The 16,817-nt window shown below is 42.6% G+C and overlaps 1 protein-coding gene across 1 annotated transcript; it reads left to right on the top strand.

Moving 5' to 3' along the window:
- The first annotated feature begins 10,968 nt into the window (after nt 1–10,968).
- Nucleotides 10,969–15,851, top strand: LOC118368357 (GTP cyclohydrolase 1 feedback regulatory protein-like). Its single transcript, XM_035752395.2, has 3 exons — nt 10,969–11,137; nt 14,455–14,549; nt 14,988–15,851. Exons 1-3 carry the CDS (start codon nt 11,102–11,104, stop codon nt 15,124–15,126), a joined length of 270 nt encoding a protein of 89 aa, XP_035608288.1. The 5' UTR covers nt 10,969–11,101; the 3' UTR covers nt 15,127–15,851.
- The last annotated feature ends 966 nt before the right edge of the window (nt 15,852–16,817 follow it).

The following is a 16,817-nucleotide window of genomic DNA, read 5'->3' on the forward strand; positions in this document are numbered from 1 at the left end:
TCTTTCCTTCATTTTAAGGTCAACCCTGTTACGTGAACTAAACTCTTTTCTATATGGTGAAACTATTCCTCCTTAAATATTTTTTTTTCAAGAGAAACATTTAACGTCTTATAGTCAAATCATAGTGTGAAAGCAGGTGAGCTGGTTCTACTCTTTTTGGCCTTTTCTTGGTGTTTTGTGGTGGAAAACTGAACGGGTCGAGCATAACACCTCAAACCTATTACCCAAAGATAGACAGACTCCTCACAGGGGGATTTATGTTTGATTTATGATGAAATCATCAACCCTGTTACTGTCAACCCTGTTACTTTATTTGTAACTTAATAAGCACTATAGTGTTTGCTTTTTTATTTAACCTCGAGACATTTTTTTATGAAGCTGAAACTATGCTCTTAATGACACATTTTTTTATTAGGTGAAATCAAATGTTTTTTGGACCCAAGTTACACTTCTCAAAAGCCACCGAATTGGTGGAACGACCAAAATACAGTTTTGGGCCCCTACAAGAGAGAGAAGAGGAGGAGACAAAGAGGAGAATAGACGTGAGTAGATAGCAGTTTAGGGCTCAGTTTAGGGATCACGGGAGACAGTTATATAATCCATAACAGTGACCAATCCAAATATTCTTGCAACAAAGGCTCCTTCAAAGTGGAAGGTGCTCAGTCATCTCATTATCTAGACTGATGGCCTCCTCTCTGTTAGTTCTGGAGACGTTTCCAACTGAATGACATGAGAAACGCTCTTCACGAGGACTGATTCCCGGATAAAGAGAGATCTTAGAGTGAAAAGTAGTGGAATATGGGCAAGAGGACAGTCAATCAAAGAAAAACACAGAGATTTAGGATAACTGCATGTGTGTTGGCCAGAGAATGAGCTGGGTTCAACATGTCAGAGAGAACGAGAGAGAGAGAGAGAGAGAGAGAGAGAGAGAGAGAGAGAGAGAGAGAGAGAGAGAGAGAGAGAGAGAGAGAGAGAGAGAGAGAGAGAGAGAGAGAGAGAGAGAGAGAGAGAGAGAGAGAGAGAGAGAGAGAGAGAGAGAGAGAGAGAGAGAGAGAAGAGAGAGAGAGAGAGAGAGAGAGAGAGAGAGTCAGCACAATCCTCAGCTGTGTCTGCATCCAGAAATGATACGCCCTAGCTACTAGGCAGGCCTGGGATTGGGCAACATGCAGACCCTCGTTTATAACAAAGTTGGAGTAAGGAAAGCTATCTGTCAGCTGTGCCAGCCCCCATGGCAACTGGTACACACAGATTGAGGAAATGGCCCTGTTATTGATGGGAATCCATGTGTGCTGAGGACATGTATTATTGGAGGTGGCCAGACTGAATACAAGGAAGGTTCGCTGCCAAAACCACTAATTGCCTAGGCAAGTTATTGTGGCATAGTGCATTGGAAGAAAACTCGCATGCAGGGGGGAAATAAAAGAAACTTAAAGCACACTGAACGTTGGCAGATCTTCATATTGGTAATGTAAGAATGCTCAAAAAGCTGAAGAATTGTGCAGTGCTCTTGAGTAGCTGGCAGTTAAGCCAACAATTGCACGGCAAATTCCAGGAGAGATTGCGCTGGTCTGCTGTTGTGTTTGGATTTAAATCCAAAAAGCTTTGAATACAACCCTATACTTGCTTTCAAGCTTTTAGTCAAAAACACTATTATTTTGATAGAGGAAAATATTGTATTTTATCTACTGAAACAGATACATGAATCTGTGTTTGTGACTTGAGAGGGTTACGTTATCTGGTTGGTTTTTTAAAGTTTTTTTTTTAGGTTTCATGTTGGGAGAAGAGCGATAACTGCAGGCCCATTACAGGGCAATTTTCCTGGTGGACCATGACACTGACTCTCCGATTGGAGCAGTGGGGTCCAGGTCCAGGCTGTGGAAAGCAACAGGACATCAGGGTTAAGAAAAGCTCTTGTTGTGGGATTCAGTTTCACTATTGCCTCATCCTTGGGCCCAGCTGCCTGCCATGGACCACAATGACACTGAGTTAGAAGAGTGGGCTGGGGATTGTAAATGAGGGGTTCCAAGGCATCAACATAATACATGCATGAAAATAGTCCTAAAACTGTACCGTGACGACTGGGACATGAGTCTGGACAGATCAGGGCAGGCTGCCAAGCCACACAGACCAGTGGGGCAGAGGACAAGGCCCCTATAAGGGACTGTGTGTGGGGAAGCCATACATAGCTGTGGAGGGGAGTTAACATGAACAGCAGGGGAACAGGGACCATTACAGCATCAATGAGAATCTGAGGAGGGAATCAGTGTTCAGGAATATTCCCCCAGTGTGGGGAGTTTGAGTCTAGTTACACAGTAATATACAGTATACCTGTGTCACGGAGCTGTGCTGTAGCGTGTAACCCCACCATATCTCTCTCTCTCTCTCACACACACGCACAGGCACATGCACACACACACACGGTGACCTCCCGGGTGCTGTGTACTGTGCTGTGGAGAGAGAGCTGCCAAGTCACACAGCTTGAGAAGCAGGGAGGTCCAGGAACCCAGGGGGAGATGGTACGTGACAGAGAGCAGGCTGCCGCCGTATGTGTGTGTGTGTGTGTGTGGGGGGGGGTAAGGAGGGTGACCTGGGCCGCGTGATCCTCTGTAGCCCCCAGGGGTGTAGAAGGGGGGAGGGGGCACACCATTAGAGAGGACCAAGCGTAAACATTTTAATTCACATCTGATTTCCACACTCACATGCTCATTTGGTTCTTGAGTATCGTATTTAACACGTTTGTGGCATCAAAGAAACAACACAGCACAAGAAAATACATTATACAACCTTCTCTGCTTTGCTGGCTCTGTACTGCAATTCACCACATGATTGGCTGATTGGCTCATTCCCACAGAAGGAGAGGAGAGGAGAGGAGAGGAGAGGAGAGGAGAGAGGAGAGGAGAGGAGAGGAGGAGAGGAGAGGCGAAGAAGAGAGCGCTCCACACTGAATCAGTCCCCTACCCCAAAACTCTGAAAGTGATTTTCTCACAGTATGTTGGAGGAAGTGATTCATTAGGCTGTGGCCCAGTTTGGATGGCCATTACCCAGAATCAGAAGCAGCCGCTCACCCCAGGCTGGTGCATGTGTTCTGTGATGAGTGGATGGAGGAAGCGAGGGATGAGGAAAGAAGGAATGGAGAAGAGGAGCGGGGGCCCGCTATGGTGCTGAGTCAACTACATAACAGCAGTCTCCAAACTCAGGGACACACTCCTCTTTCCTGGAAAGCCACAGAAATACTCTGCATGCTACAGGGACAGGAGTCTTACTTCACCAGAACAACAGAACTTCAGGTCCTAAAGTCTTAAAACGTGCGCCCACTGTTGTTGCTGGTCAGGATAGCAGATAGACCAGACCACATGGGCAGAAAAATCATCTCTGGCTCTATGCTTGGTGGAGGCATGGCAGAGTTATTTTATCACCCTTTGGTTCCTGTTATAAAGGTTGTGGGTGGGTGTGAATACTTTAAATGGAGCAAGGACAAGATGGAATGGAATACATTGCTGTCTGATGTAACAAGGGGAGTTTTATGCATGTGGTACCTCTCCCATGAGTGAGAGATGGAGAAAAGAGGAGGGAAGGTCGAGAAAATAAATGGAGCCTATGTATTGTGGCCCTCGTTACTCAACCTCCCCAGTCCCTCTGCACACTTATTACAATATGTGTGTGTGTGCGTGTGTGTGTTTTCCATGACCTTGCACCTCAGAGCTTGTCAAATGGGAGCAAATTATGAACTAGATAAGTGTCAGTGAGGTATTGGTCTTGGACCAGTTGGGACAGTGCAGCCCTCCCAACACAGTGAAGAATGTGACTCTTACCTCAACAGCATGAATCATGTTGTGAAACCACATAGAAAATACACATTTTCCTGGAAGTGAAATGAGTTACAGTACTAACTCATGAGTTACGTACTTCCCAAGTATTCCAATGTGTTAATGGTGAGTTCGCAGAAGTCTTTTTGCAACAATACAATTGCAACAATAAATCATATCTACCTGCCACAAAAACGTAATGAAACAGAATTGTTGACAGATTGTCAGTAATCCCAGCCTATACTGTATACATGTAGTGCAATGCAAAATGGAACCTCTATTCTACACACCGTAGCTGTTCCATCTAAACATCTCATGTCTCTGAAACTCTACAATAAATCCCATTCAGGAGTTATAACTATTACAGTACCTCCTGCACATTCTATCCTAATCTCATAAAGACATGTATAATGCTGAGAGGTCAGAGGTCTTGGTAATGGTCAGTTCTCTCCAGCGGTGCTGTGGTCACGTTCTCTGGGTTTTCTTTATAGGGGGGGGGGGTACAACGTATGGTTCCTCATTTGAAAGGTACCAGAGAGAACTTGTTCCATTTGAACCCCCCAGACATATGGACTTCATCAAAGCCAGTAGTCCAATGACATCATTGTCACATAATTTACTCATTTTATCCTCTACGCCTCTAAATCGAGAGCTGAAGCTACACTAAGGCTGCAACCCTTCAAGCCTTTTTTCACCTCATAATACAGTATGCTGTTGTGAGCCGCTCTCTCTCTAGCCCTGTTTACACCCGGTGCTAACATGGGTCCTTTGTCCTGATCTTGTCCACATTCTGATTGTGCCCACATTTTCAGCAATGTGTCTACACATGGTATTAAAACGTGTCTCTTATCCACCCACTGTGTCTGCATTGTGACCAGATTTTCATGTCCCTTCCTTTAAGGAAATTATTTCACTGCTATTTTTCCAAATAATATTTACTTATTTAGTTTAAGACACATATTGATGGCATAAGTGAATGGTGACATTTGTCAACGGGTGGGATAATGAGGATTTAAATGGTTTCACTGCCAAGATCTGTCTACACTTGTAAGTCATCCAGACACAATGCGTGTCTGACTACCTCCAGAGGTGGTAAGGAAGATCGGATCACAATCAGATCACAATGCATCTTTTCATTGTCAGTAAAAATGTGGGCACAATCAGAAAGTGGACAGGAACAGGACAAAGGATGCATGTTAGAACCAGATATAAACAGGTCTTCTCTCTCTGTGGTCTGATATGTCACACAGTGCAGGGCCACAGCTATCTGGGTTCATCAACCACCACTGTTTTCCCACTTGGTCACTCTTAGACTGAGTGGTGTCTTGTTAAGTGGAGATGAACCAGAGGCCATTTGTTATAATGGGCTCCAGAACACAATGATTTATTAAAGGAAAATAAAGGCAGGCTATGTTGAGAAGAACCATTTTATGTCAGCCTCTGTAGCTGGCAAATCAGTTATTGGTTTATCAGTCTTAATAAATCACAAACACTTACATGGCTTTCACAAGGGGAAGCAAGACTTTATCACAGACATTAGTATCTGGAGTATGACAATATTTGGTCAGGTGACGTCACCAGACCAGACCTGAAGAGGTTTCCCACAAAGATAGAATGCGTTTTCATCTCAATGTGCCTGTATCCCCTCTTTATTCTGTCCTCTGTTCAAACTACTGTTCCTCTTCTCACGCTCTGTTTGGAGCGAAGCTGCTCCAGCTGTTGTCCAAAATGGCGTCATGCAAAAACACCTCACATAACCTTAAGTGTGGAACATGGTGGCCAGCCAGACACATTTTCACTGTAAACCAGGGGACCTCTCCCTGCTTCCTGTGATGTGGAAGGCCAGGTGTCTGGACAACTCATTTGCCGTCTTGTTGTTATACGTTTAACAAAATCAATCTGTCCCTTTGGGTTTTTCTGCAGATTGTTGTTGCTGTTTTTTAAGAGCGTCCATGTTCTATCCAGAGACGATCCACGGAACAGATTAACTCTGCAGGCTGGTTAATAAACAACAACCACATGCTGCACCATAATAAAAAGCATGATGTCAACGCCAGCGCTTTATGGGAATCAGCACTCATGGCATTATGCATGGGTCCAGGTTGTCCTGCTTCGTCCTCTGTCCCTCGGTCTCATCTGCTCCTTGATGGAGAAGCTAAACTAGATCGCTACGGGGTCAAAACTTCACAAAGGGGCTGAGAGACCTGGATGTTTCCCACTATCAACACACACTTGTCAAACGGTCATGTGCTCCCTGGTATTTCCTTGAATCAAAGGCTTCCTCTGAGATGCTCTTTTTCCTCTTCAACAAACTGAAGTCTAATGCCAATATCCTGTGGTGGTTAGATAACTTGGAATAAAGGCTTCAACCACTTGTGGCACTTGTATTTTATCTAGTTTTGGGCATGCTGAGGTGTTGAAGAGACAATATAGTCTAATCGGCTTGTTAAATGTATCATAGGGCAATTCCACAGTGAGGGAATTACACCGAGACTTTTCATTTTTAAAGGTATGCCAAACAAAAACATTGATTTCAAAGTTTAACAAACTATACAACTCTATGCATAATGAGTACTTTGAACAATTTACATAATACATTTGAAAAATTCCTGGACAAATCTCCTGGTAAAATCTCCCTCAGTTAAATTCTGTTACCAAACTTTGTATCTGCATAGTTCTTCCTGTAAATGTGTTTTTGTAAAATGTTCAGGGGAAATTGTTAAAAGTAGTCATTTGTTAAACTTTGAAATTAATGTTTTTTGTTTGGTATACATTTTAAGAGTCTCAACGTAATTCCTTGATCATGGAATTGCCCTATACTAAAACCCACTCACAATTGACAGATGTGGAGGACATGCTGTATAGTCCACTTCCTAGCATTCAATGAAACCAACTGCTCCCAATAAAGCCTTTAACTGGACTTTTCCTGCATTTTTAAGACATTAAAGCAAAAGGAAATGTTTACTTGTACATAATTACTTGAACTCATTTTTGTTTCATTTCCCCCTTTTTCAAACTATCATGTCAAAATATGTATTTTTAAAAAATGTATTCTTTCTGTTTTATGATTGCCTTCAGCGAAACAACTCCCTCATTCTGTATTTTTGAGGGGAGATTTTTTTTAAATGAATTACTAGCAAGTGGCTGCCAGGACTGTTGTGTTGAAATAACACAGAGGATCAGAAGAGTGTTCTGTGCTCTCAGAAGCATCCAGAACCACCTCAAGCCAGCAGACTGTTGATAATTAATCCTGCTGAATGCAGACCAGACCCGAGGTCAGACACAGGCCCAGAATATTGAGGGAACAGATACTGAAGGAGGAGAATGATACTATAAATTGCCCGTTCTCCAAAAAGCTATATGCCAGCCATTATTCCCAATACCATAACAGTATAGCAATGGAGGAGGAAAGATGACATTCTTTTGTTGTCCAGTGCAAAACAAATCACAGTCTATGGATAGTACACGAAAACCAGGTATGGTACATTGAACCGCCACAGGAGAGAGAGCACAGTGGTCTGTAGGAGACAGGAGTCCCCAAGAGTGTTACTAGACTGCTGGGTAATATTTATGGCAGAGGGCTACTTTATGTAAGCTGGTGAGCATAATTAGGAAAGTTACTGAGCAGAAATTAGGTCAAGGATAAATCTCCTCTCAGAGCCGCTCCACATGTCAGGTAGGAGGAAACACCGGGCTGCACAGGGATTGTGGCGCAGGCCTTAGGGGAACCACACACACTTATACACACACGCATTGGTTATTGGTCTGCTTTTATTAAAGACCCAATGCAACAATGTCACTGTAAAGTATAAAGTTCACCACACCTTTCTCTTTCTTATATCTCCACTTCAGTCTGGTTCGATTTAAAGCTGTTGGACACTCACTCGCGGAGGCTTTGCGAAGCAAGCAGACGCATGTCTCAATAAAGAGATTTTCCCATGTTCATTTCTATTCCAGCTACAATAAACGTGCTTTTAGATATGAATTATGACAAACACTGAATCGAGCTGACACTAATGTCATGTGGGGTTTAAGGAGAGATGGTAGCTTTGTCTGCACCATGATCTTTCGCTGTACAAGTGGAGGTTTGCCTGCTTATGTTGTCTCATAATTGAATCTCTTATCTTGCAGCTGGATGCTTATTGCTGACTATTTGATTTCTCTTTCAGTGAGCACTTAGTGTACATCTTTCATGTCCTTCGCTGTCTCGTATAATTCATCCCAGTCCACAAAAAAACGGCCATGATTTAAACAGATCACTTTAGCATCTAGGTCTAGTATGGTAGCTTCGTCTCTGGTCCCCACCCACTGATCCTCACAGCAAATAAATCCCTCAGCCATTGGCTTCCTGCATTGCTCCATGGGAAGCTGGGGCCTCATAAGTATCATGTGAAGTGTTCTCCCTCTGTCCAAAGGTACATCTTGTGAGATGTCAGGGTGAAGCCAATCAATTAAAGAGAATTGTTCAACTCATCCAAAAGAGGACTACTCCTCCATGTCTCATTGACTTGTGAACAATGAACAGTGAAAGCTACTGAAAGAAGCAACAAATCAAATCAAATATATTTAAAAAGCCATTTGGACACGAGCAGATGTCACAAAGTGTTATATAGAAACCCAGCCTATGCAGATGTAGAATCATTCATTTGGTTTTGGTCCATTATAAGGGTAGGTTATTAAAAAAAACATTTGTGACTTTTCATTTGGAGACGTCATATGGTTCAAGGCGAAGCATTCTAATACTCATGTATATTGCAATCGATTTACATATCAATAACAATGTCATGATAAATACAATGCCATCATCAAAAACAAGTAACAACCGCACACCAGAAACGGCAGGTGACCAAAACTATCGACCGATTATCAGTGCAATGCCTTGTGCACAAATCATACTTCTGCAAAGGACAAGCACGTGTATTTTAGATTTTGTTTTGTGGCAGGAAACATAAATGTGTCTTTTGCAACCATAGAGGAAGCAAACATCTAGACATTGGCATTGTAGGTGGCAGGACGTAGCAAGCCAAACAGTTGTGAAATATGGGCTTCCTCTGCATTCGGCAAAGAAACATGATTGAGTGTGTGAGAGTGAGAATGTGTGTGTGAGTTTGTGGTATTCATAAAGATGGACTGAGCTACTGCTGTTTTGGGGCCAAGGGGAGCCTCACATTTCCTCATCATGTGACAGTATTCTCTTCTTACTGCCGTCTGTGGGGAAATACTCCTCAGGCAATAATTCATATCTCTCCCCTCATCACTGCTTCTCCGTGGTGAGAAGGTGAAGAAGAGATCCTTGTCAAAGAAGTAGACTGCTCCCTACGGCTGGGTAGGTTGTTCTTAGGATGAGCCCTGCTGTCCCTCCAGGTCACAGTAAAGGTGACCCTGGGCTCTAACAACGCACAACAGAAGAGTTAGATCAGGAAGTCCCTCAGAGAACCACAGGATGTTCAGAGGGCCCCAGGAACACATTCTAAGAGAGTTTTTTTGGCAGGAGGAGTCGTTCATTTGTTTTTGGACAACAGCAGCGACATCCCCACTGGTTTCCTGTTTTCCTTTGTGAATCAAGTCTCCTCTGCTCTTCAGGGGGCAATAAAAAGACAAAAAAGACATTCTGGGAAACCACCTTTCCCTTTTAACACTACTACTAATACTATAATAAGCATATTGATGGCATTGGTCTACAAAGCCAGCAGGTGGCAATCTTCTCAACAAACCTCCCACCTGTGTGAATGGGAATGCATAGCCTGTATTCATCAGCCTGGGTTAGGGTTAGTATGCACTGTGTAATGCAGTGTAGAAAACACTCTTTGATAAAGATGTAAACTACATTTGAGACAGCATGGTTCTAATTTGTCAGTGATATATCATACGTGCTGTTCAAATTGAGTTCCAGGAAATGTATAAAATCGCAAATCAACATGTTACGTCTTTTTAATAACATGTTTTTCACAATAACAATAAAAGCCAAATTCACATTTAAGCCTCTGGTTCACTGCCATTCATCTCTTCCCATCAGAGCAATACCAAGCTGTGATCACACTATAAATTACCAGCCCTGCTGAGCATGACATGCAAAGCCAAACTGATTGTCAAGTCCTCTTGTCATCAAAAGGACAATACATTCATATTGCTGATTTTATCAATGTCCCCATCCATTGTTCTTTGGCTATTAGGTTGTCTTTCATTTCCCCCACAGCCTTAGAAGACTAATCCAAATTAGTTTTTGCTGCTCTTAAAAGAGAAATGAATACATCTCAGAACAGGAAATTAGAGTTCTAGACAGTAAAAATATGGTTGAGTACTGCACGCAGACAAAATCACAGTGCAGGCTGTGTACTAGCACGTTGATGAGGACTGTGTAGTAGCAGCACCTTGATGTATATTGGATCAAAATGCATTTTGTAACAAAACTAAAAAAACAATATAATAGCCTAATATTTAGGACCTGTAAATACTGTCACCATTCATCATTACAGTGAGGATATTGAAAGGAGCTAAATATATATTTGGAGTAGGCTATAGATAAAAATAATTAGTGTTTGACTATGGAAAGTCGAAAGTTCATATTTCACAATTTAAAAAAAACAGGAGACACGTCACAAAAACAGAAGAACTCGGTCAACCTCTTAGAACTTTGACAGACAGGGTTTATATTTTAGTTATGAGAGCCAATGTATTTGTTGCTTAAAGAAGCTCTTCACATACGAAACAACTACGATTGCTACACATGCATGTCTTGGCTGAAGCCACATAATTAAAATAAAACACTTTAGTCGAACTGAGAAAAAAAACATGAACATGGCATTATGTTCAGAGTCAGACGGGAAGCCTTGCTACTCTGATTGCAACATGACCAGAGTTCACTTCCCAGATAACATCTCCATGAAATGTAAACAAACCTATATCTGTAAACAAATAGTCGTGCTACATTTATGATTGCCGCTGATTTAATAGGTCTAACAAAAATCGTTAAATATGATCAGATATTATTTTAATGTATAGCATGTTCACATTAAGTCCAGTTTGTCATGTAAATAGGTTTCATTGCGTGTCAAATGTAATAGCTTTTACACTTTATGTTGCTCTTATATTGGACACGCGAGCACACTGTGCATACACCAGCTTTGTTGACAGCTGTTGAGAGTGAGAGTTGTGATTTGTCCATTGCGATGGGTGTTTCCGCATTCGCTGTCAGTGCGAGCGCAACTTGGAAAGGGGACTGTCGTGTCTCTGAAGTAACGGTCTAAAAATCATCCTTTCCCGGGGGACTACCCGTTAAACGGTTGAGATCCACGATGCCCTATGTACTCGTTAGTACTCAGATCCGTCTGGTTAGTAATTCCTCTTCTCGTCATGTCATACAGTATGCATGCTTGTAGTTGACGCACGCGATATTAGACTCAAAATATGTTGTAAAGGCAGGCAATGGCTCTGCAACAATGTAGCCGATTTGACATTTTTCGCTTAGTACATTGCAACCTATGTTCTGTTATGCAACATTGTAATATTTGCAAACGTGGAAGCAAAACAAATAAGTCTAACTATAGGACAATGTTGTGCCCCAAATTAAAAACACATGTTCGCTGTTCAGTCAAATATTTTGGCCAATTTGTGTCCATATTGGGTCAATTGATTTTGAGATTGTGGATGGCCTGCCATGCAATCCGCGATGCGGACATAATCTCAATCACAGAATCCAGACATTAAAACTGAATTCAACAATATTCAAAAATGTATTGAAATGTAATTAATCTGCACAAGTTTATTATAAGAAAGAAATCAACAGAACGCATCAGTGATTCGTATTTCTTGCAACTTTTGGACGAGACAATGGCATGAAAATGCCCCGTCTGTGGGCGCGTTCGAGTGGATCACTCTTATTATTTAGTCACGCCTTTCAAAGTGTATTGCAGGTTTTCAAAATTGTCCGAATTGTGACTGATGGTCATCGACTGCTTGAACACGTGATTAAAATCATGTGATCAAAGGTAATGTAGTTTTTGATGAAGTCGCTGCACTTTCTTTATTTGACATCATTTATCAGATGCTCTTATCCAGAGTGACACAGTAATGAGTGCATACATTATCATACTTGTCGCCATACTTGGAGCCAGACCTGTATAGCCGTAACAGACATGTTGTTGAGCACAACCCTGGCGTTGCAAGCGCCATGCTCTACCAACTGAGCTACACGGGACTGCTTCTCACCAACTGCACCTTGCAGCCATCACCTGCATTGTGGGAGGCACTATATGTCAACACACTTTGCACATTCTAAAGCTACAGGGGGATACAAATAGTGGTATAGAAAAGTCTAGTTCTTGCTTTTTGATTGCATGTTACTGTTGGCCTATCGGGAAGATAGGCCATGGAGATGTTAAAACATATTTTATTAAAGTTATCTTTCATAAGATTAGCACAGATTCTCAGGGGACCCCACATGAGGCCCTGACACCAAGTTTGGGAGCCATATACTAACCTCTTTGTCTCCTCTGCCTTCTCCTGAATGCATTGCAGCCTGCCTCAGCACTGAACGCCACATCATTGTTAGAATATAATAGCACACTGTATCCCATTTAGCATACACTTTTATCCAAATGCCTACTCTCTGTAAAGCAAAGTTGAGAACTTCGTAGCGTATTTCTTGCTCCTGCTGAGGTAGACCCAGTTTAACGTTAGCTTCTTACTTTATCATTCTAGCTGGCCGGAGTCTTTCAACTTTACGACAATTAAAGTCTCTGCCGACAGATAGCCACCTGACTGACTCATTCTCCGAGGATCGCTTTTTGTTTTGTTTGGGGGATGTCTGTAGGCACGGCATTCGGCAGGAGTCGCAGGACGGTTTTAAAATGGCCTTTTGTCCAGCACCTCGCGAACACTGCCAGCAGCGTCTCTATTTGTCTTCTTGATCCGCCTCCGAGTTGGGGTAGTTCGTTTCATGTCTCCGGCCCTCGGCTTGTACCGCGAGGACGCAGGCGAACATAACGAGCTACCCACTGTTAATGATTCCAGTCGTTCGAAGAGGCTGGCACAATTAGAAGTCAGTCAGATCAAGAATATAAGCGTTCTGAGCTTGGGAGCAATATTTAAAATGTTGACGCATAATTTATTTTCTTTATTGTGTACAAAATCTATTTGTATTATTTTTGGGGGGACGTGGTTTCAAAAAATGACCCAGGTCCGAACCTCGGTGTCCTCATATGTAGTTATGGTCATAAATATCTAATTAATGAACGAAATTGCATGAAAATGTATCGAGGCTGATGCAGGTGAGCTGGGGTACAAAGGAATCCTCAGGCCAACAAGGACATCTCTCTTTAGTATGTCTGCCACACTGAATGCTGTAAAAAAAAGAGACAGTGGCATTAATGTACAGTTGAAGTCAGAAGTTTACATACATCGTAGCCAAATACATTTAAACTCAGTTTTTCACAATTCCTGACATTTAATCAAAGTAAAAATTCCCTGTTTTAGGTCAGTTAGGATCACCACTTTATTTTAAGAATGTAAAATGTCAGAATAATAGTAAAGACAATGATTTCAGCTTTTATTTCTTTCATCACATTCCCAGTGGGTCAGAAGTTTACATACACTCAATTAGTATTTTGTAGCACTGCTTTTATATTGTTTAACTTGGGTCAAACGTTTCAGGTAACCTTCCACAAGCTTCCCACAATAAGTTGGGTGAGTGGCCCATTCCTCCTGACAGAGCTGGTGTAATAGAGTCAGGTTTGTAGGCCTCCTTGCTCACACACACTTTTTCAGTTCTGCCCACAATTTTCTATAGGATTGAGATCAGGGCTTTGTGATGGCCACTCCAATACCTTGACTTTGTTGTCCTTAAGCCATTTTGCCACAACTTTGGAAGTATGCTTGGGGTCATTGTACATTTGGAAGACCCAGTTGCGACCAAGCTTTAACTTCCTGAATGATGTGTTGAGATGTTGCTTCAATATATCCACATAATTTTCCTGCCTCACGATTCTATTTATTAAGTGAAGTGCACCAGTCCTTCCTGCAGCAAAGTAAAGCACCCCGACAACATGATGCTGTCCCCATGTGCAGTTGCAAATTGTAGTCTGGCTTTTTTATGGTTGTTTTGGAGCAGTGGTTTCTTCCTTGCTGAGCGGCATTTCAGGTTATGTTGATATAGGACTCGTTTTACTGTGGATATAGATACTCCAACATCGTCACAAGGTCCTTTGCTGTTGTTCTGGGATTGATTTGCACTTTTCACACCAAAGTACGTTCATCTCTAGGAGCCAGAACGTGTCTCCTTCCTGAGCGGTATGACGGCTGCATGGTCCCATGTGTATATACTTGCGTACTATGGTTTGTACAGATGAACGTGGTACCGTCAGGCATTTGGAAATTGCTCCCAAGGATGAACCAGGCATTTGTAGGTCTACAATACAAAAAATACAAAAACAGATCCATTGGAATTGTTATACAATGAATTATAAGTGAAAACAATTCTGTAAACAATTGTTGGAAAAATTACTTGTCATGCACAAAGTAGATGTCCTAACCGACTTGCCAAAACTATAGTTTGTTAACAAGAAAATGTGGAATAGTTGAAAAATGAGTTTATGACTCCAACCTAAGTGTATGTAAACTTCCAACTTCAACTGTAGGTGTTGTTTTTCAGGAGACTGGGCCAACCATGGTAGGAGATGAATACTCTGACCCAGCCATAATGAACTACCTGGGAGCCAGGAAAACCACCATGCTGGGGAACAATTTGTGAGTGTTCAGTGTGTCACAAGTGACATCAAATCAAATCTTATTGGTCACATACACTTATTTATTTGATGTTATTGCGGGTGTAGCAAAATCCATCCTTACTGTGTCAGGAAATGGTTCTTACTTTCATAGTCACAGAGCCATGGAACAATGGTGTAGCAGTAAAAGATAAGTTGTACCAGAGCAGAAAGGAGACTGCTGTTCTTTAGTTTGGGAACAGACCAGCAGAGCTGATGGAACGCAGAACAGGGAAGTGTTGCCGTTGCGGATCTGCCACGGGTTGCGTTTGTGAAATTAACCAAAAAGGTGTTGAGGGACTAATCACAAAAGCAAAATCCTGGCTCATTGAGTCCTCCTGCGTGTGTTAGCACTCCAGACGACAGAGTTTACAATGGGTTTTACAGGTCGCGAAAAAACAACGCTTTGTGCCTCTTGCAGCTCGGAGTACCACGTGGACGACTCTCCGCGGTTGGTGTTGGACAAGCTGGAGAAGATTGGCTTCCGTGTGGTGACCATGACTGGCGTGGGACAGACGCTGGTGTGGTGCATGTACAAGGAGACAGACTACATAACCTGACCGGGGGTCAGTGTGAGTGTGTCCTCCTGGGCGACGAGGTTGTGATTGTAGTGTCCTCCGTCCAATGAGGGGCCACAGAGAAAACCTATACTATACATTTAACATTACAAATCAAGGCAGAGAATTCTATACATTCATCCTGCTACTGTCCTCTCAGTGATGTAATGGTTCTCTCTACCTTCTAGTCATTTTTGAACAAGGGGAGCAAAGTACAGAATTTGACATAAGGACCTGAAATGAGTGAATTTGTATAATGACGCTACTTGCCAAACATTTGTACTTCCGTTCAGACGCACGCCAATGTTTTGGAGCAGCTACCAAATAGATATGCGAGTAGTGGCTTGTTCATAATCTATCATAACAATTGGTAAACAGACTTCAGGGAAATAGATGACAATGTACATTCCAGAAAGAATTACAGCTCAAATGACCAAGATTCATTTTACCTGAGTAGAGTATAGTTCATGTCATTTCAACTATCTGTAACTGAACCTGAATGTCAACTGTGAGATTAATCAGTTTCAAAGTTTATTTTACTTTGTCTTTAGGCCAAACAAATATTTACCTTTTAATTTTACCAGTCGACAAACATTCCTTTATCCTGACTCCATCATGGCACAACAATCTATTCCATTACATTAGAGCTATTGATGTAGTTTTCTTGAAATTGGTGATATAAATTAATGAGAAGCACGTGAGGCAATTATAATAAAAGGTGACTATTATTTGATGTCATTTGTATCCGATTTGTTCCAAGGTACGTCTCAACTCTCAAGGAGGTAGAGTATAGTAAAAGGACAGGTTGGAAGTCTGATCTCCCCATCTGCCAGTAGAATATGGTTAGCATTACATTCGTTGGATAAATCAGATACTGTTTTCTTAGGAAAGAGAGTAAGAACAGTGCCTTCTCGCCTCAGGCCCAGGAGATATATGGTGTCTCTGCAGCGTTTAGGTGGTTTCTGAGACTCAAAGTGGGCCGGTCACAGCTCAGTACACAGGGCGAGGTCAGAGTCAGGTTGTGTCCTGTGAGTGTGACGAGTGCTGCAGGAGGCCTGTCCGAGGCCCGGCGGAGAGAGACCGTGTGAGGCAGCCCTTTTGCTACTGGGTGGTTTCATTAGAGGCTCATTTGCAGCTCCTGGGCTGCCAGTGCGTGTCTGAGGCTAACCCCAGATCACTGAGCCTTCACCAGGCCTGCCCCCTCTGCCGTGACTTGGCCACCATTTAGCTATCAAAAGGGTCCCTAATTTATCCATGCAGGTGTAACTGTGACAGTTCCAGGTTCCGCTGGTGTCCGAGGAGCTGCCAGTTTCCACACGGACAGAAAATCCTAGGAAGAGGAGAGAATGCTGTGAAGATGCCGCCGGGGGCTTCTCCTGTTGATTGGATGGACTTTGTTGGGACGCTGTGTCTTCCCGTTTAATTTGCATGCAGCACAGTCTGCTGGCACAGGGCACGGTCAGGATGTGTTTCTGGAAGGGGAATTGTAATTGTATTTCCTCTGCTGTAATTTGGACAATGAATGTTTGGCCTTTTTTTCTCTCCGGGATATGAAAAGGCGGGATATGAAAGGCAGACCGTCAAATGCATAAACAGAACCATCTGATGAGCGTATATTGCAGTAGGAGAGGAGGGGGAAAAGAGCAGCGTAGGGACCAGATGGCTCACACCACACCGTGCCACACCACAGCTGG

This window comes from Oncorhynchus keta, chromosome 35, assembly GCF_023373465.1.
Source record: "Oncorhynchus keta strain PuntledgeMale-10-30-2019 chromosome 35, Oket_V2, whole genome shotgun sequence".
In the NCBI taxonomy this organism is placed as follows: Eukaryota; Metazoa; Chordata; class Actinopteri; order Salmoniformes; family Salmonidae; genus Oncorhynchus; species Oncorhynchus keta.

Coding starts and splice junctions, on each gene's coding strand:
- LOC118368357 (XM_035752395.2), top strand. CDS start 11,102: ATGCCCTATGTACTCGTTAGTACTCAGATCCGTCTG. Junction 11,138..14,454: donor TTAGTACTCAGATCCGTCTG/GTTAGTAATTCC, acceptor GTTGTTTTTCAG/GAGACTGGGCCAACCATGGT. Junction 14,550..14,987: donor ACCATGCTGGGGAACAATTT/GTGAGTGTTCAG, acceptor TGCCTCTTGCAG/CTCGGAGTACCACGTGGACG.